This window comes from Aplysia californica, unplaced genomic scaffold (genome assembly GCF_000002075.1).
Source record: "Aplysia californica isolate F4 #8 unplaced genomic scaffold, AplCal3.0 scaffold00296, whole genome shotgun sequence".
NCBI classification, from domain to species: Eukaryota; Metazoa; Mollusca; class Gastropoda; order Aplysiida; family Aplysiidae; genus Aplysia; species Aplysia californica.
Window position 1 is genome coordinate 721172 of NW_004797566.1, and position 21458 is coordinate 742629.

At 42.5% G+C, this 21458-nt stretch overlaps 1 protein-coding gene across 2 annotated transcripts in view; it reads right to left on the reverse strand.

Annotated features, from left to right (window-relative positions):
- LOC101855031 (inhibitor of Bruton tyrosine kinase) overlaps positions 1–21458 on the reverse strand; it is a 193605-nt gene that overhangs the window by 30031 nt on the left and 142116 nt on the right. For both annotated transcript variants that reach the window (XM_005101740.3, XM_005101739.3), the window contains exon 24: positions 9738–9866. In XM_005101740.3, coding sequence (XP_005101797.1) covers positions 9738–9866 — 129 coding nt within the window. The remainder of the gene's footprint in view (positions 1–9737; positions 9867–21458) is intronic.

The following is a 21458-nucleotide window of genomic DNA, read 5'->3' on the forward strand; positions in this document are numbered from 1 at the left end:
TCGTCTCTTCTGGAAAGGTCCGAAGGATTTCACTGTTCCCCAGTTTGGTTTTTATAATATACAGTTTATTATTTTTCTGTTTTTCCCAGTGGCTCTCCCACAGACTGGAGGTGTACTTTTTTACTTTATTTCTAAAGTCAGTCTGTGGGAGAGTGTTTGTCGTTGACCCCAACAGAATGGATGAGGCTTTCTTCGCCAGGTCGTCTACCTGCTCGTTTCCTCGGATGCCCACATGGCTAGGTATCCATGCGAACATGATGTTTTTCCTGTCTCTGATAGCGTGTGAATTTTCTGTTGTAGCCTAACTATTTGTGGGTGTTAGAGTGTGTAGTTTGTGAGTGAGGTGATGCAAGACAGAGAGTCAGAAAGGATTAGGAAAGATTTGTTTGGAGAATTTTCTACGGAGTCCAGTGCCATGTCAATGGCAATGGCCTCCGCAGAGAAAATGGAGGCTTCAGGATGGAGTCTCCCCTGGTGTGTACTGTTGGGAGATGGGGCTGCGGCGCCCACTTCATTGTCTTTTTTGGAGCCATTCGTGAAGATGAACTCCGCACCAGGGTATTTATCTATAGTGGAATCCTGTTATAACGAGAGGGAGGGGACCGGAGCAAAATGTCCGTTATAGCAGGATTCTCGCTATAAGGGATCCAGTAATAAATTCAAGGGAAACTGTAAAGTAGGCCTAATCTATGAGTTTGGTGTTCTGTTTATTTCCTTTTGCTATTTCCCCTGATGATGATTTTGTTTCAACATGACCTCTAGGTCTTATTTGATAAAAAATCGAATCGGGTTTCTTTCTCTAGCGCAAGATCTAGCGATGTGGACTGACAGCTCGGCGTTGGCGATCAGAAAGAAAGGGCTCTTGGTTACCTCGCCCGCTGTGTTTCCCCCCACCCCACCCCACTCTGTGATGCATTCTGTCTGCTTGCGCACGTCATACATTCGTTCCATCCATCACATTGCTGTGACCTCTCCATCCCTGCATCGGAGAAGTGAGAGGCATGGTAGGCCTTGATAATCTAAGCTAGGCTTACGCTGGCCTGTCACGGGATGCGTTCTGCTTGTCTGCGCATGCCACAACCTCCCTACTCAGTCGCTCCGGTCTTCATTGTTGATGCACATGGGCTCTCCCATTCTTCGTTTCACAAGATCACCAACAAGTTTCTCAACTGGCGAGGTTTTGCATAATGTATAATTGGCCTATGCACTGTGCATAGCAGCAACAATATTCCGCTATAACCGACTCGCATGTTTGTCTGTTAGCGCTATAGCAGTATTTTATTTACAAAGGTAAAGAGGAGAAAAAAAACGGGGTTTTAGAATAGTGTCTTTATAACAGACTTCTCGTTTTTTCCGGACTCGTTATAAGTGGACTCCACTGTATTAGTTTTTTGTATTCTGCTTTAAAAGTTTTGGTGTTTGTGCTTTCTTTGTTGTGTGTGGTCAGCTGTAAGTCTACTTTTGCCTTGGTAAGGTGCCACGGAGGGAGGTCGGGGAAAAGAAATTGTTGGAAGTCTTGTTTGGAAAAGTGTAAGTTTTTGATGTCCTCAAGGATTCTGAGGCCGAAGGGTTTGATGAGTTTTTCGTTGTTTTGGAATTTGTTTCTGGTTTCTGGGTTTGTTTAAAAAATGCAGTTGTGCACTGGATTTTCTGGTGTTGAGCTCTGTTGAATTGCGTATTGTAGTGAGAGTTGTGTGCGCCTGAGTGTGAGTGATGGTATGTTTGCCTCGGCCTGAAGTGTGGAAAGTCCCCGGAGCGAGGCGGAGTCCTTGGTTTTGTACTGGGTCTAACATTTTCAGGATGTGTGGTTTTGCCGATCCGTAGACTTGACAGCCGTAGTCAAGCCTGGACCGGACAAGGGAGATGTACAAGTGGAGAAGGTGTTTTGAGTCCCAGCCCCACTCGGGATGTGATAGAATTTTCAAAGCGTTGGCACCTCACACGAAGGTCTTTGATGTGTGGTATGAATGTGAGTTTTTTGTCGAATATAACGCCGAGGAAACGCCGTATACAGTGGAATCCTGTTATAACGAGAGGGAGCGGACCGATGTGAAACATCCGTTATAGCAGGATTCTCGTTAAAAAGGATCCAGTAATAAATTCAAAGGAAATAGTGCAGTAGACCGAATCTATGAGTCTGGTTGTCTGTTCGTTTCTTTTCGAAATCTCCGCAGACGATGATTTGGTTCAACATGATCTCTAGGTTTTATTTGATCAAAAATCGAATACGGTTGCTTTCTCTAGCGCTAGCGATGTTGACAGCTCGGCGCCGGCGATCAGAAATAAAGTTCTCTAGGCAAATTCGTCCGCTGTGTTGTCCCCCACCCCACCACACCCTGTGGTGCGTTCCGTCTGCTTGTGCATGCCACACATTCGCCCCATCCATCACAGTCACATCGTTGTGACCCCTCCATCCCCGCATCGGAGAAGTGAGAGGCGTGGTAGGCCTAGATAATCTAGACTAGGCTGGCAATTTCTCTATCACGCGATGCGTTCTGCTTGTTTGTGCATACCACAACCTCCCCACTCATTCGCTCCGCCTTCAGTGTTGGCACGCATGTGCTCTCCCATTCTTTGTTTCGCAAGATAACCAACAACTAGCGAGGTTTTGCAAGAATAAATGGCCTATGTGCTGTGCACAGCAATAGCAATATTCCGCTATAACCGACCGGCATGTTTGTCTGATTGCGCTATAGCAGTATTTTATTTACAAAGATAAAGAAGGGGAAAAAACGAGGTTTTAGAATAGTGTCTTTATAACAGACTTCTCGTTATTTCAGGACTCGTTATAAGTGGATTCCACTGTAGTGTCAAATCCGGTTGCAGCACACGTCTGCTGATTGGCAGAAGTGTACTGCAACCGTCTTTGACGGGGGTCCATGTCTGGCACTGGTAGGTCAAGGTGGGGATGAAAATAGAGTTAAGGGGAGGAGCGACCCTTGATTTTGCAGATTTTGGGTCAGGCTATGCAAATTTTATGTTGGCGGATTTTTTAAGATCAACCAGTTTTTTGTCTAAACATAGCATGGATACAATTGAGAGTCTTTATTCTCCTGGTAAATTGCCCTTGAAAACATGAAGATGGATTAATATAGTGAATTTTCACAATAATTGTTGTTTTTCACGAAATGTAATTTTTTTGCCGTTTTTCCCTACTCCTTCCCTAGTTTTCATCCTTTTGACATGAAACTTTCAGGAAACATTGATGGCAAGGCTGCCATCAATGTAACAGAGAGATATTTGCGAAAAAAAATAACACTTTCCCATTGGCAATCGATTACGCAACCTAAATTTACAAAACGTTTGTTATATTGTGGGAAAATTCTTTTTTTTTTCTTGTGCATTTATTGAAAAAAACTTGCTGTCAATCTGATAGGGTCTGGTTCAGGTATACTCTCACCAAACAGTAAATAAGAAACCCTAGGGATTTGTAATTCATACTTTATTTTCAAGATGGTGGTCGTTTCCATAGCAACTGCTGCAGCTATGCCAAAATAAAATTGCGTATCAAGAGATTTTACTATGTCTAACTTAAATGTGTATTTATATATTTAGATTTGATCTCGGGCAACAAACATAGAAAATGGTCCTTAAAGATAGCTCCTCCCATTAATGAGCTTGGCTTTGGTCTCAAAAGGGGTATTGTTAGGAGGTTTGAGGAGTGGGGCAAGCTGGTAGCTGACGCTGTTAGCCTTTTGTACTCTCATCTCAATTTCTCTGTTGAGACGTCCGTCTTCTGAAAAGATGCTACCAAGATACTTGAACTCGCTGACTTGTTTCCGCGGATTTCCGTTGACGGTGATGTTAAGGTTGCCAGGTGTTCTGCTGATTTTCAAGGGCTCCATTTTGCTTTTACTGATCTCCATGTTGAGCTTTTCACATTGTGTATTCAGCCTGTCTGTGTGCTCTTGAAGTTGAAGTTGCTCTGCTTTCTCATATGCCAGGCTTTGATCGTCCGCAAACAGTATCTCATTCAGATCTATCATCGGGTTGGGGCTTGCTTCTTTTGTAATTTAGTCCATGTATATTATGAATAGTAGCAGTGATAACACCCACCCTTGTCTCACTCCAGATGACATTTCGAACCAGTCAGTGAGTCCGTTGTGGGTGTGGACTGTGCTCATACTGTTGGTATAGATGGCTCTGATGTTGTCCAACAGCTGTCCCCTAACGCTGCACTCTTCAAGTGTTTGCCACAGTTTGTTTCTATCTACTCTATCAAATGCTTTTTCCTGGTCTACAAATACAAGATTCAGTTCTTTGTTGTATGCAACTGTCCTTTCACTCAGTTGCCTAAGAGCGAAGATAGCGTATGTGCACCCTCTCCCTTTTCTGAAGCCCATCTGCGCCTCACTCAGTAATGGTTCCACCTTGTGCCTTATACGCTGTTCCATGCATGCTAATGGTTTTAAAAAATGCCACTTAATTCACATTTTACTATGACTAGGTACCGCAGACGGCGCGTTCTCAAGGCAGACAGCTAGTGGCTGAAGCCAGATTTGGACAACTTCATCCAACTATTAGCTGGTTTAAATTTTTGTAAACACTAATAAAAATGATACCACTGTTTTCTGTGTCTTTCCTTCTCCATGGTGAACGAGAAACTGATACTTCATGATTGCATATTAAGTTTTTAATTGACTAAAGTTTAACACGGGAAAACTCGGCCGTCTCGCAATTTTGCGCGCTTAGATTTGGGGGGTACTTGTTTTAAATTTCGATTTCTCAGTCGTGAATCATCGAATTTTCTTGCGGTTTGAAACATAAAAATCTGGGATTTCAGGAGAATTTCCGGGGAATGTGTTTATGTTTTTATTCCGAGCGGAAAGCATGAGTGGTACGATGTAAAGACGAAGAAAGCATTTTAAAATATGAAATTCTATACAAATTGGGCTATCCGTGCCAGGATCATATTCCTAGACATCTCTACCATCTAATTTATGGGTTTAGAAAAGCCAACTAGGTTCCACGAAGTAGAAATATTACTTTTTCTGAAGTGGGGTAACAACCACTTTCGGGAGATCGTCATTCTGCCAGTGCGGCTGTTCCATCGCCCACTGCCACCCCCTCTGACTTGACCCAACCAGCAGACGATTATATGATGGTTCAGTAAAAGAAACATTCGATAGATCTGTTTATGGCGTCAATTTATGTAAGTGTCATCATAATTTTCTTTTATGATACTTAAGAATATCGTGTTTTGAAAAATAAGACTAATCGGCCACCACTTGCCGAGTGAATAGATTGTTATTGTTTGGTGGGAATCACGCCGACCTACATTTCCACCCTCTCATAGTGAATTAATTGCGATCTATACAAATGTATCGCTTCGTGGTGTATTTTTTATGTCTTTTCAACTAAGAACACCTTATTTATTCTAAATGTATTTAAATCTAAGCATATCTGGTCGACAAAGTGAAAGAATATAGCCGTGAAGAGTTGAACTGGGAGTTCTATTTATAGTAACATGTCATCACACACGACTGAACACTCGGAAGGGGTTACCGGGTGTTAGTGTTACCGATGGAAATGTTCGTAGATCTATTGTTTGGCATTTAATTTGGTAACAAAAAAGGCTAGATCTACGTTCTTGATTGGTGGATATTCAATTATTGAATCAACCAGCCTTTTCACGTATTCTTAGACTTAGTTAGACTTAGATGTCACCTGATAATTGGAGAAATGCCCCCCCACCCCCCCTACCCCCACACTCTTTCTTCCATCCAGTAACTGGACACACGATGATACATTGTATTTTTCCCCAGCCACTGGTTTCGTTCTCAGCAAAAATGATAATTAAATCTAGAACTAGATCTATATTATACAAGATGAACCACGGTAGAACAGTATGTTGATTTAATTCCAACTTTTAAACCCTGTGAGCAGAAATCTTAATTTTCTGAACCAATATTGATGACTTTTTTCACATTATTGTCCATTTCTGAAATGTTTGGAAGGTTTTTGCTTTCTATAAACTAATTCACTGTACAGAGCCTGAAAAGAGCTTTACTTTGATATATAATGCAGCCTTGTAGCACAGTTTGTTGATTTTATATGAATTTTTTTCCAGTCGGCAGACGTTTTAATTTTCACTCAATAATGGAAGGTTTTTGGGCATTACAGCCCTGTTATCGAGTGTTATAAGAGGTTTTAGTAAACAATTTTTATTTAGCCTCGTAGAGCTTGCATTGAGCTTTAATTTGATGTACGATTTAGCTCTGTAGCTTAATTTGTTCACTTGTTATGATGCTTTTTGCCCGAGGATGTACCAGAATTCCCCTAATTTTTTTCCAAGAGGCGTTTTTTGCACCGAAGCCCACTTCAGAGGAGTCCAGAAAAGTTACTTATGGTCAGAGAGGTCTTTAAAAAATTCAGCGAAGTCTATGCTTGCATTTGTAATGATTGTGTGCTTTTCACTAATGAGGAGGCAGTCTTGACAAATTTGGAAGAGGTTGAAATAGGGTTCTGAGCTCTTAATGACAAATTTTGGCTTTTTTTTTTTTTTCAATTTTTGAAGGCCTATATCTTGGAAACCAGTCATTCTAACAAGTTTGATTTAGAGATATCAATTTTTGTGTTGACAGCTCTGGGAAAAACAAAGTTTTCATTGATTTGATCATGCACTTTGTATTTTAGAACACCTCAAACATGGGTGAAAGTCGCAGTTGAAAAGGTTTCGTTCAAAAAGAAAACTTTGAAATACCATATCTCGATTGTTTATGGATGGTTTATTATAATTCTTTTTTCAATGTTCTTGTTTTATAGAGTAGATTTGAACCCCTAAGGTTTAAACATCAATATTGGTGGGGGGGTTTTAAATAATAAAAAAAACTTTGGCTTGTGGTACCTACTATGACTCTACACAAAATACTAAAATATCTTTTGAACATAACCACGATGACACATAGCATAGCAGATAAATGTTTGTCATCATTTTGGAACATAACATCAATTTTCATCAAATTTTCCCCTCCCGTTGACATCTAGCAAAGCACGCGTGGTCGCATCCAGATCTACCACTACTTAATCATTGGAACGCAGTGCGATGTTAATAATTACTTGGTTTAAATTTAATTAAATGGGCCGGGGGGAAACATTTTTCGGACATAACAGCTTTTTTGGAACATAACATGTTAAGATTTTGTGATGACATAAGAAAACTTAAATGAATTCATCTCATCAATCGTTATTCTTCATGCCGTCTCGCATCGCACAACAATACACTTTGAATGGATCGACAGGAACAATGCACATTCCTCCACCCCTATTATATTTCGTTTTTTGATTGGCTCTTTCGAACATAACAAATAATGAGAGAGCACGAGACGTCGCGGGATTTCTGTTTACTGCACAGCCTCGGAATCAGTCAGGGCAGAGAGCAAGGAGCTTAGAACTAATGGAGCCTCCTCTCTCTCTTCGCAGCGCCACGAGCAGTACGCCGCGGTGGGGATCAAATATGGCGACCGACTGTGGGCTGAATCACGAACTGTGGCGTTTCTTTTTATAGAATCTTATCGGGCTGGGCCATGTTGTGGGGGTGGGCGGGGTGGGGGAATGCACGCAAGGAAGAGGGGATGGGGCTGGGATGAAAGAGGAGGGGCGGGCCTTGGGAAGGGACGAAGGAGAATGGGAAAATTAAATAAGAGAGAGAGAGAAAGAGAGAGAGAGAGAGAGAGAGAGAGAGAGAGAGAGAGAGAGAGAGAGAGATTGTGATCAACTGACGGGGACGGGCTGACGGATAATGACAGGGAGAAAATAAAAATTATGTGTGTGATACGGACTGTTCAATTCTTTAAGAAATTTATGTTATAATCTAGTTTAAAAATCAAAAAGATGTGTAAAATAAGAAGAAAACTTGTCCGAGTAACATAAAATTATCAAACATACCAAAATATAAAGATAATCTTTCAAGATGCTAAAATATTTAATTATAAGAAATGGATAAAAATATACTTTTAAACTGAATTTAAGATATATGATTGCATGATTCTAGGCGTGTGCCATAACTAACTTTATGTGTAAGGAATAGCGGACACAAAAGAGGGTCGATGTTTGCTTTATCTAATTGTTAACAGTATGTCTTGGTCTATAAATAATATTATTGATCACAATAATTTTCTTTCCTGGTTTTCACAAAGTGGAGCCCACAATGATTTCAAATATTTAATTTTTTTTTTTAAAAGAAGGGATAACAGCACCCTTGGAGGTGTGATCGCATGCATGAGCGTGGATAACCTTTGAAGGTTTTTTTTTTTTGTTCAGTAAAGTATGATATGGAGAGCAGCGTTTTTAGTCCCTTATTACACTCCAGAGGGGGATAATTTATCTTAGTGATGACTCTTGTGTAGTAAAATTTGTTGTTGCTTTGTTTGGTTTATTTTTTAACAGCAGAATCTTAAGTGAACCGGAATTATTGATTGTGGGATCTTAGGTGAAGACTACAACAATAGAATTAAACCGAGTATAGTTCTATCTAACAAGACTCAAACTCTTATCCACCCCACCCCACCCTCTCCCCTCATCTGATATGGTTTGGTGTTTCTTTAACATAGAAAATATTCATCATTATTGTTGTTGAGTATTGATTTCATGTTCTAATGGAGCCTCTAGATATCTACATTTAGACTACAGTAGCATCTAATTTGCACACACAAAGGAAAGCAATATCTTTAATTAAAATGTATAATGTGTATATACATACACACATAATAATTATATATATATACTCATAATAATTATATATATTTATGAATAAGAATATTTTTTAAAAATTGAGTATCTCAGTCTTTCTGCTGGGGTGTTGTATCCCTTTCAGCCTGGGTTAGCCTTGGCTATAGCGCCGGAACCAGCCTCTTATGAATATTAATGATTTAAATTGTGTTCCTGGGGGCATAGAAACACTTTCATTCAATATTTTTTAAAGGGAAACAACTTAACTGTGAAAACTTCGGTCCACTGCAGCATCAGATCGGTTCTTACACTTAAATACAACACAGGTGCAAGGCATTTGTACAAATTGACTTGCCTAATCTGAAGGACCTCGGAATAAAACCTTCTTTCTTATCTAGATTTCAGTGCCTTAGTCGGGCAATCGCGCAGCGCAGGTAGCCCACGGTTCTGCCGCGAGAGAGGGCTCCTATCAGGCGTGCGGTGCCGTCCACAGAGCATCCTCCATTACGTTTAATCTCCTTGGCAGAGAGTAATCACTAAATGATACTATGCTCATTCCAGGGCCCCAAAATGGCCGATAGAAACTGAGTCATGGGTTATCGAAGTTGCCTTGTGAAATGACTACACGAGTATGCTCAAAAATGAAAATCTTCAAGACTCACAAAGAAAAAACACCTACAGATATCATTATTCCATATGTAGCACCACAAATAATGTACTTGTAGTAGTAAAGGGGTAGAAAGAGGAGTTTCTAAGTAATTATTTCATTGTTGAACTTGATGACAGAAAAAGTACGAACTCGACATGTCACGTTTTGCATTCTAAAAATAAATTGATTTCAAGACTAAAAATATTTGTAAGATTTCTTCTGATGGCCCGACTGCTATTTCTCTTCTCCCATTGCTGAAACATCATATTAAGCACAATATATACAAATTTCAAAGCTGTAGCATCAGTTTCATTGGAATAGGAAAGGAATTTGTAAGGTATATGATGAAACCCCCACCTATTGGCAAAGGCTCATATGGCAATCACTGCATTACAAAAGAAGACATTTTTCTACATACTTGTCTGATGGCTGTGTCTCTCTCTGCATGATATCCCTCAGACTTGTAGGGCTGCTGGCCAGACAAGACTGAGACACAGGACTCCCAAACATCTCCTCTGAGTCTGGGGTGCTCACATTAAGCTGCATCCTGTTTATGAGCCATAGGAGGAAGTATTATCTTACAATTCTAAAGTTTCTTGTACTCTACTTTTTCTACTTATTTTCCTTTTTTTTTAATGACAAGGACAGCGTACATGTGTGTAATGTTAAAAAAAAAAAGGGGGGGGGAGAGAGGGGGAAGAGGAGTGAGAGAGAGAGAGAGAGAGAGAGAGAGAGAGAGAGAGATGTTAAAAAAAAAAAGGGGGGGGGGGTGTGTTATTGCATGCACAGTGACTATCTTCACACTATTCAAGAGGTACATTGCATAACAGTGACCACACATGCTTCATAAAAATAGTGAAATCAAACCCAAAAAAAATCAACATTTGTGAGGCATCGAGGTGAAATCTGGCGCTCGTCAAAATATTGAAAACAAAGAGTCCGGCACTTTTCTGCCCATTTAGCAATTTTTATCAAATTTCTGTATTCTTGCTGAACACATTTAAAAACACATTTCTGTATGAAAAACATTGATTTAGTTTAGGGGACAAAAAAGCAGATTTACAGTTTTCAAGGACTCTCATGCTTTGGAGGTCAACAAACCTCAGCAGCGGCCATTTGATCACAAATTTACCTCTGAATTTCCCGGGTCGGAGATGCATGATGTTAGTTTATCTAGTGTGAAGTCTGGGTTGTAGGTTTCAGTGTTGTTTGAGAGGAAGTTGAGGTGTCTTTGTTCTGTTAGTTTTGATGTTTTGAAAGGTGATGTTGTAGTTTGCTTTAGATGAGTTTTTGGAGAGAGAGATGTAGCACTTGAGTTTGCGATGTCTGCCTGTGTTTCAGCTGTGGTTCCATCTGGCCTCGACACGTGCCAAATGGTGTCTATGCATCTACCCAAGAATGCTTTAGCTATTTTGAAAACTTTGTTGAGTGGTGTCTGACAGATGATGTTGGAAATGTATTTTCTGAAGGATTGTCTTTTACTCTCCCTGAGGCATCTGTGTGCCTCAGCTCGAGCTTTTAATTTTAAATAAATTTTGTTTTCTGTAGTGGTGTTGTCGACGACTCTCCGATATGCTGCCTTCTTTTTCTTTACTTCATCACTGCATTCCCTAGAGAACTAGATCTTATTCTTCGGGGTTTTTGGATATGTTTTTGGTATATATTTGTGACATATTTCTAGAAGCGTTTCATGGAATTTGTTGTAGTTGTGGTCGAAAATGAAGTTAATAATCTGGGAACATTCAATGGCGAACCCGTCCCAGTGTGTGTTTTTTTTAAACTGAAGCGTTCTGGGATCGGGTTGTTTTGGAGGCTATTGGTTTGTTTTTATAAGAATTGGGAAATGCTTCGTACGGTCATCCAGCACAGACCTCTCAAGATCTGGGACTAGGTCAGGGGTATAGAAGGTGAGGTCAAGAAGTGAAGTGCCAAACGTGGATCTGTTTCTTTAAGAGGGGGATCTATAATTCATGACGCAGATGTTATTTTGAAATAAGAAATCTTCGATAATTTATCCTTTCTGATCTGAGGGTATATCTCCCCAAAGGGGGCTGTGGAAATTAAAATCACCCAGCAAAATAAAGGGTTTTGGGAGCTGAAAATTTAGATTATTTAGTTGAGTTATTTTGAGGGGGTTATCTGGTGGGATATAAACAGACCACGTGATTGGTCTGTGCAGGGTGACCCGTACGGCAATAGCCTGGAGGGTTGTCTCTTAAGATGTACTTGTCTGTGAAATGTGTTGTTATCAGTGTAGATGGTGGTTCCACCGGAAGCAATCTGGTTCTCCGTGTTAATATATGATGATAGGAAGCAAATTCTAAGTCTATGGTTAAAGTTTAAAGCCTGGGTGAACTTTGTCTCCCGGATACAGGCCATAAGTAGGCCCAGTTTGGCTTGTAAGTGTTGCAATTCTGCAATGGAAGTTCAAAGTCTGTCAGCATTCCATGCAGGACTGCCATTATGAGGACTTTTCAGATTTGGAGCTCAAAGGCCTCGGCTCCGAAACACTCTGACTCCTCTTTGTGGGGGAGGCAGGGGGTTTTCTAGGCTGCCGTCCTAGATCGGGCGGCAGCCTACTGGGGGATTTGGAGGAGTGACGGGCTCTGCCCTTCCCAGAGACAGGCCAGGGAGGGGATCGGAGCTGTCATCTTCCTTTGGTAGGGTCTCTGCTGGAGGGGTAGGGGGAGGTGGAGCAGGCGGAGGGGGCTGGGAAGAGGGGAGAAGGGGCACCTCACACTCCTTTTTTAAAGTTTTTAGATAAGAGTTTTGTGGCGCTCGTGAAACACAAGTTGGTTGCATTCACAACAGTTAACTGCACGGCTGGGCTCGGTTCAACGATCAAATTTAAAATGCTTGAAACTTGAGGTAAAATAACAGTTTAAAAACGATAACCTACTTAAAATCATAATAGCTGTTTTTACAATTTACCATAAAATTGGCCTTTATAAAATCAAAGATTCTGTTGGGATCAACAATGGAAAACATCTTGCAATTTTTTGCACTAAAAATTCATAAAATTTCCTTCGGGTCTCTCCAAAGTCTAGACATTCCGTAATCGAGTAAAAATGACTTCTTCTGAAGAGGCCTGAAGGTTTTCATGGACCCATCATCATCATTGCCTTTTTCACCCTGGATCAGGATATAGGCCACGAACAAACACTTTCCACCTTTCCCTATCCTGGGCTAGTCGCTTGATGTCATTCCATGTCTTCTCACTTTTCTGTACATCCATTTCCGTGACTCTTCTCCAGGTTCTACGAGGTCTTCCCCTTGATTTTTACCCTGTGGGTTCCAGTCTAACACTTTCCTTCCAATCCATCGCCAACGCCTTTTTCCCACCTCACCTCCGACTGGGCTCTGTCTCGTTCTTCATAACACTTCTTCATAGGTGATCCTGTCTGTCCATCCCATCTGCTCCTCAGTAGCTTCCTCAGACCCTTGTTTCAGAAAACTTGGATCCTCTTTAGGGATGTCTGAGATGCGTTCCATGTCTCACATCCATACAACAGGACTGACTTCACATTTGAGTTTCAGTTTTGTTCGTAGTGAGATATCCCTAGTCTTCCAAATCCTGTTAAAAAAAATACAGTAGTCTCCTCCTAAACGCACGCTCTATAAAAGCACGCTCTTCTCAAACGCACGCTTTCGTCATCTGACGCGTTTTTTACTATATGATTTAGACGTACAAACGCACGGTCGCTCCCTTTAAACACAAGCTTCGATCCCCAAAACACGACGACAGGTAAAGCTTCACAAAGGGAAATGTTCGCTTCAATCTGCACAGCTTGCGGAAGACAAGCCTAGAAAAACAGATATTTGGATAGACTAGCCCTTACGAAGAAAAAAGAGAGTGATGGACAGCGTTTTCACACCCAACTTTTCACTGACACATAGATCTAGGACTGGTCCGGTGAAATGTTGGGGGACTGAAATGTTATTTGATTGGTCACTAGAAATGCATCTTTGAAAGAAGGTTTCTGACTGGTGTTTGAGTGACTGCATGTAATGTTTAGTTAGACCTAGGCCTATGATGCGCAACACGCGTGAATGCTGTACTGTAAAAGACTAGATAGGCCCCTATAGGATTATAGATTAGTCAAGTAAGCCTACTCAGCTGTGCTCGAAGAACTTACAATATACTTGTTTAACGAATCACAAGAGAAATGTTTCTCTGAATGTAGAGTTTTATTATTCTGATGTCGTCCATGAATGTACGGTCGGAGGTGGTCGCTTGGAAAGCCATGTGGCTGGGCCGTCGTCTCTATGACTATCACCAACAGTTTCCCTTTAGGCTATCATCAGTTCCCGCCGATCACATTAAGTCTGTTCTGCCCCCCCCCCCCCCCCCCCCCCCCCATTCAATACCTTTGTATTTTTAACCTCAGTCGAGGAATCCTTCACAAAACAGTCATGTGTCGTCACATTATTTATCGACAAGTGACCTTCACCTCCAAGGAACGTCACTAGAATATCAAGGCAATGAGATGACTGTGTCCCTTACTCTCTTTGCACAGGTGCACGTAAATGCACACTCCGTATAAACACACACTAAGGAGCCCTCCCGAGCACCGTACATTTAGGCAGAGACTACTGTAAATGCAGTCTGAGCCTTTCCAATACGCAACTTTATTTCAGCGCCTGTTCCTCCCTCTCTGTCAATTATACTCCCAGGATAGCAGAAGGATTCGACGTCTTCTAGTGCATTTTCCCTCTCCTGTGACCTGCTCCTTTCGTAGTGAATCCGTAGGACTTTTCACTTTCCTGGGTGGATCCTCAATCCAACATACTCTGATAGGCTGTTTAAAATTGTGGTCTTTGCTTGCATTTGTTCCCGAGTGTGTGACAGAAGGGCCAAGTCATCAGCAAAATCCAGATCGTCCAACTGTGTCTATGGGGTCCACTGTATGCTGTTTCTGTGTCCTCTGGTGGTTTCCTTCATCAGCCAGTTGATTGCCAAGATAAAGAGGAAAGGTGATAGTAAACATCCCTGTCTCACATGGGTCTTGATGTCAAAGCTGTCACTGAGCTGGCCATCATGTAGAACCCTGAAACTTGTCCCTTCGCACACGCTCGTGATGAGGTTAAACAGCTTCTTTGGGATACTGTGATGTCTCAGTATCTTCCACAGTGTTGCTCGGTCTATACTGTCAAAGGCCTTCTCATAGTCAAGAAAGTTGACGATCAACTGGGAGTTCCACTCCAGGGACTGTTCCATATGATCCTCAGCGTGGCAATCTGGTCCGTGGTTCACCAATTTTTCCGAAAACTAGCCTGTTCATCCCAAACTCTTGGGTCCGTTGCGGACTTGATTCTCTTCAGAATGATTCTGTTGAAGACCTTACCTGGTATTGAGAGGAGAGTGATTCCTCGGTAGTTGCTGCAGTAGCTGAGATCCCCCTTCTTAGGAAGTTTCACAAGGTGTCCTTCTTTCCAATCCTTTGGGAACGTGCTCTCATTCCAGATCTTGGTATCCAACGTGTGAAACAGGTCTGCTGTCACATTGGCATCTGCTTTTAGGGCCTCAGGTGGAATCTGATCAGGACCGGCCGTTGTTCAGCTTCCTTCCTTCCTTCCTCAGGCTGGCCTCCGTTAGGAGGGTGGCAATCTGCCGCAGGCAGACAGGTAAGAGGCAACCTCGTGTGGCCTCGTCCAGAGCACATCCGGACCCGTTCTTGCATTGTTCTCCATAAGTGGGCCTCGATGTGCTTCCCCCCGCGGGCACTCATACAGTGCGTGCTGCAGGTCGTCAGGACTTGTGCCACACGCCAGACAGGAATCATTGGGAGCGGAGCCTATTGCATGGAGGTATGTCTGCAGGATGGGGTTCTTCGCGCTGCATCTTAGCTGCGATAACACTCTTCTCTGTCTGACGGTTAGGTCTCTCTCTTTGTCCCTCTCCGTTGGTGGCTTCACCTTCCCCCCGATGGAGTCGTGCACTCGCGCTTTCTCCCATGCGTGGGCAATGATGTATGCTGAGATGCACGAGCTTGCTGACGCGAAATCGACTGGAGTGTTGGAGTCTTGTTGGCCAGGGCATCAGCTCGGTCGTTCCCGTGGATGTCGCAATGTCCCGGTATCCATTGTATGTGATGGTGTCCGTGGATTTCACAGCAGTTGCAGATAGTGGTCCATATTTTGTCCTCTATCTCAGTTCAAACTGCAGTCACTTCGGACATTAAGTGTTGAACAACAACTGACTGGGAGTCTGTGAAGATGTGGATTCTTTGAAAACGTGGTTGTTTTTCGAGCCATTGCAGTGCTCGGAGCAGGGCGGTAGTTTCAGCTCGGTAGCTACTTCCATGTAGTCCCGTGGGCACGGATACGCATGTGTCCTCCGAAGAAGATTTGTCTAGACACCAGTATGCTCCTCCACATAACCTGTAGCCGTCGGTAGCATGGCCGTCAGTGAAGATATCGAGATCGGAAGTAAGCAATCGGCACACGGTCTCGAAAGCTGCTTCACGTCGCATATTAGGTGGATCTGTTTTTGTCGTAGACACTACACGTTTGGAGTTGATTGTGAGGTTGCAGGGGGTCTTCCATGGGGGAGTTGTTCTCACTGGCCGTAGGGGCTCTCGGGTTAGATGTTCTAGTCCCGCGTTATTAGAGCTCTGTCGGCCCACTTCCCTCCAACTGTTGATGGACATATTTTTGATGTTCTTTCAGCTGAGGCACGGATCGGGTTGTCTTCTGGGACTCCTCTTGCTCTCTTGTATGCCACAGCAGTTACAATGTTAGACTTAATCTTAACTCTTTTCCTACCAGGCCAAAATCCACCACTGGCCCAGGGCTTTTCCCTGGACTATTTTTACGCCCCTACCCCACCACAGGAAAATGTCAAAACATCCAACTAAGTACACTAAAACCATATCATATGGCCCATCAAACTGAAGGTTAAAATATAATCTATCAGATGGTGATACAATATTGAAGATTTATTCCAATTTTATTGGTGTGGGGTTTCTAAAAGTGATTATGCAATATCGAAGGTGGCATATGAGATCAACAATTTTCCAGCTTTGAAAGGTCATATATATCTTTAAAAAAGTACAACAGCATCATTCAAACTTCCCAGGTAGGTTGCCTCAAGTAATGCAAAGAAATGCTGAAAGTTATGTAAGTGTACCTAATATAGAAGAGAAAATATGAGACATAAATTATACTGAAGTCAGGAGAGCGCCTTTCTTCTCATTTTTATGTTTCGAAGGGGACAAAAAAAAGCGCTGAAATGACCGAAAATCGTCTCTCAGTGCTATATTATCTTTCGTACCTGCTAACAGAAAGTCTATTCTATTATTTTGAAAACTCGGATCGGCCGAAAATTTCATTATTGGATTGGAATAGATAACGAGCCACTCGAGCCGTATTTTGCGGCTCTCGGTCCAACGAGGCCAGGTCCGCCAGCCGCAAAATGCGGCTCGCGGTAGGGAGTGTTAAGAGGGATGAGGCCATCTTCGTTTGTGAGCAAAATTGCATTTGAGTCTCTCGTACACCCGATAATTATTCAAGCTGGTGAGTTTTGAATAACATTTAAGGTCTCACGATTTGTTTTGGCCGTTGCTGGGTACCAGGCTGTATGGGCATACTGGATGGCTGATCTGATGTACTCGATGTACACCATACGTAGGTCCTCTTTGCTGCATCCCCAGCGTTGTTCAGCTTCTTAATGGCATCCACAATCTCTTGTTTTGATGGAGTATCACAGCAGACTGGTATCTCATTTCTTGCTGGCAGGATGTTTGGCGGGTTACTAGGTGATAGTTTGTTCAGGAGTCTATTGAAATGCTCTACCCATCGTCTTGACTGAGGCTTCCTTTCCAAAAATGCTTTTTCTCTCTTAGTCCTTTACCGTTACTTCTGGTTTCCCAGATTTTCCAGAAAGAGTCTTTGTAGTCTGGTAAAGGATTTGCATGTTCCCTTCATCTGCTGCCTCCTCAGCCCTCTCTGCCAGCCTGTTCATGAATTCCTCTCTGTCTTTTCTTAATGACCTCTTTACATCCTTAGCTGTTGTCCTGTAGTGCTCCAATGCGTCCGCTTTGATCCCCTTGTTCTACTTGCATTTGTCTCTGCTTTCAATTCTCTTCTAGTGCTAATCAAATCCAATGACCGTTGACTAATCCATTCCTAGTGCTTCAATGTTTTCTCACTAAGTATTTCTTGACATATTGAAGTAAAGACTTCTTTGACCCTGGTCCAGTGTATCTCCACCTCCATGTCCTCCTCACCAAGATCCCGAAAGGGTTGAAATCTGTTCCTCAACATCAGTTGAAACTCCTCTTTCTTGTGTCCATCTAAGTGACTTACTTAGAACTTCGTTCTTTTGATTCTTGTTCTGCTTCCGTGCTTTTTGAGACGAAGCTTGAGTTTTGCTAACAGCAGATGATGATCCAATCCAACATCTGCCCCTCTCTGCGTTGTGACATCTTTCAGGGAACTCCTGAAACTACGTGAGATACAAAAATGATAGATTTGGTTCTCCGTCACTCTATCCGGCGATACCCATGTAGCCTTGTGGATCCTCTTGTGAGGAAAAATAGAGCCTCCAAAGACAAAACTGTTGAAAGCACAGATATTTGCAAATCACTCACGGTTGTAATTTATTTTCCCCAAACCATGTTGTCCCATGATTCTCTCATAACCTACGTTGTCCTGACTAATCTTGGCATCTCTCATTATGATGTTGACATCCTACCTTGGTAGTTTGTCGATTACCCCCAGGAGCCAGCTGTAAAAAGCATCCTTGTCTTCATCCGAAGCTTCATTTGTAGGGGTGTAGATCTGAATTATGTTCATGTTGACGCTCTTACTCCTTATAGTGAATGAAGCCATGATGAACCTCTCCCACTGTGGTTCCCATCCTGTAAGTGACTTCTTTGCATATTTACTCAAAATAATTCCAACTCCCTCCGCATGGTGCTTGTCTTCCCTCCCAGAATACAGTAATTTGTTCCCCCGAGCTGAGCTGCCTCTTTCCAGACTGTATCCAGTGGGTTTTGCTGACTCCTAATATGTGCAGCCTGTATCTCTTCATCTCTTGTACTACTTGAGAACTCCTTCCTGTTTCATACATGGTGCGAGCATTCCATGATGCATTCCGGAGTATAGTAAATGATAGGGTTTTACAGCGCTCGCAATGAATAAGGTCATATGAGCGCGCGAAACACAAGTTGGTAGCATTCTCAACAGTTCACTGCCCGGTTGGTCGACAATTAGACTTTAAAATGCTAAATTACTAAAATTCGGTGTAAATATATTTGCGATTTTCAACAACTCTTATAAATAACAATAACAATTTTTTAAAAATATTGTTTCACTTTATAATTTACAATAAAGGCCAATGGAGTTCATAAAATTCAAAAATTCTGTTGGGATCAACGACGGAAAAAATGTCTTGCAATTTCTTGCATTTATAATATTTCCTTCGGATCTCTCCAAAGTTTAGACATTCGGTTAAGATGTGTCTAATGGTAAAATCTGTGTCGCATCCGACACAGAACGGCTTCTCATCTCCCTGTAGGAGGTATTTGTGGGTCAGGGCCGTGTGTCCGATGCGCAATCGAGTAAAAATGACTTCATCTCTTCGGGAGAGGTCCGAAGGATTTCGCTGTTTCAGTTTGGGTCTTATGTTAAACAGTTTATTATTTTTCTGTTTTTCCTAGTTGCTCTCCCACAGACTGGAGGTGTGTACTTTTTTACTTTATTTCTAAAGTCAGTCTGAGGGAGAGTGTTTGTCGTTGATACCAACAGACGGGATGGGGCTTTCTTCGCCAGGTCGTCTACCTGCTCGTTTCCTCGGATGCCCACATGGCTAGGTATCTATGCGAACATGATATTTTTTCCTGTTTCAGAAAGTGTATAGTATAGTATAGTATAAGGTTTTACGGCGCTCGCAACTGCTAAGGTCATATGAGCGCGTGAAACACAAGTTGTTCACCTCTGCGAAAGTTCACTTCACGACTGGTAACTAATTTACTTTAAAATGCTAAAAAGTTAAAATATTCAAATTCGGTGTAAATACATTTGTGATCTAAAACAACTTTTAAGTAACAATTTAAAAAATTTAATAATATCAAATTCACTCTACAACTCGCCATAAAGGCCAATGGCCTTTATAAAATTTTAAATTCTGCTGGGAACAACGACGGAGAAAATATCCTGCAATTTCTTGCATTTATAATATTTCCTTCGGATCTCTCCAAAGTCTAGACATTCTGTTAAAATGTGTCTAATGGTAAAATCTGTGTCGCATCCGACACAGAACGGCTTCTCCTCTCCCTGTAGGAGGTATTTGTGGGTCAGGGCCGTGTGTCCGATGCGCAATCGAGTAAAAATGACTTCGTCTCTTCTGGAGAGATCCGAAGGATTTCGCTGTTCTAGTCTGGGTTTAATTTCATATAATTTATTATGTTTCTGGTTTTCCCAGTGGCTCTCCCACAGACTGGAGGTGTACTTTTTGACTTTATTTCTAAAGTCAGTCTGTGGGAGAGTGTTTGTCGTTGATCCCAGCAGAAGGGATGAAGCTTTCTTCGCCAGGTCGTCTACCTGCTCGTTTCCTCGGATGCCCACATGGCTGGGTATCCATGCGAACATGATGTTTTTTCCTGTTTCAGATAGTGTATGGATTTTCTGTTGTAGCCTAACTATTTTTGGGTGTAGGAGTGTGTAGTTTGTGAGTGAGGTGATGCAAGACAGAGAGTCAGAAAGGATAAGGAAAGATTTGTTAGGAGAATTTTCTACAGAGTCCAGTGCCATGTCAATGGCAGTGGCCTCCGCAGTGAAAATGGAGGCTTCAGGATGGAGTCTCCTCTGGTGTGTATTGTTGGGAGATAGGGCTGCGGCGCCCACTTCATTGTCTTTTTTGGAGCCATCCGTGAAGATGAGCTCCGCACCGGGGTATTTATCTATTAGTTTTTTGTATTCTGCTTGAAAAGTTTTGGTGTTTGTGCTTACTTTGTTGTGTGTGGTCAGCTGTAAATCTACTTTTGCCTTGGTGAGGTGCCACGGAGGGAGGTCGGGGAAAAGAATTTGTTGGATGTCTTGTTTGGAAAAGTGTAAGTTTTTGAGGTCCTCAAGGATTCTGAGGCCGAAAGGTTTGATGAGTTTTTCGTTGTTTTGGAATCTGTTTCTGGTTTCTGGATTTGTTTGAAAAATGCTGTTGTGCGCTGGATTTTCCGGTGTTGAGCTCTGTTTAACTGCGTATTGTAGTGAGAGTTGTGTGCGTCTGAGTGAGAGTGGTGGTATGTTGGCCTCGGCCTGGAGGCTCTCCACCGGAGAAGTGCGGAAAGCCCCCAGAGCGAGGCGGAGTCCTTGGTTTTGTATTGGATCTAGTATTTTTAAGACGTGTGGTTTTGCCGATCCGTAGACTTGACAGCCGTAGTCAAGCCTGGACCGGACAAGAGAGATGTACAAGTGGAGAAGGTGTTTTGAGTCCCCGCCCCACTCCGGATTTGATAGAATTTTCAAAGCGTTTAACGCTTTCTGGCACCTCACACGAAGGTCTTTTATGTGTGGTATGAATGTAAGCTTTTTATCGAAAATGAAAGCCGAGGAAACGAGCTTGGTCCTGGACGGGAATCCTTTCCTCGTATAGTGTCAAATCCGGCTGCAGCACACGTCTGCCTGTTCGGCAGAAGTGTACTGCAACCGTCTTTGACGGGGAGAACTTGAAACCGTTGTTGTTTGCCCACGTTTCAAGTTTTTGCAGCTGCGTTTGCAGCTGCCTTTCCATAGATCTCAAATGAGGATTTTTCGATCGGCAGCATATCAAGAAGTCGTCAACGTATAACGAGCTGTCTATGCTGTTCTGGAGGGTTTTCACTATGGAGTTAATTTTAATTTCAAATAGGAGAGGAGAAAGGATGCTCCCCTGGGGGACTCCTTCCTCCTGTTGGTGGGGGTCTGAAAGGGAGGATCCGACACGAACCTGGAAGGAACGGTTCTTCAAGAAGTTGCCAATGAAGGCAGGGAGGTGACCGCGTATGCCGAGTGCGTGCAGGTCTCGAAGAATGCCGTACTTCCAGGTTGTGTCGAAGGCTTTTTCTAGGTCAAAAAAGATGGCGATCATGTGGCCTCTTTCAGCGAACGTCTTGCGTATAAAGGTCTCCAGGCGGACCAGGTGATCCAGAGTGAATCGAGT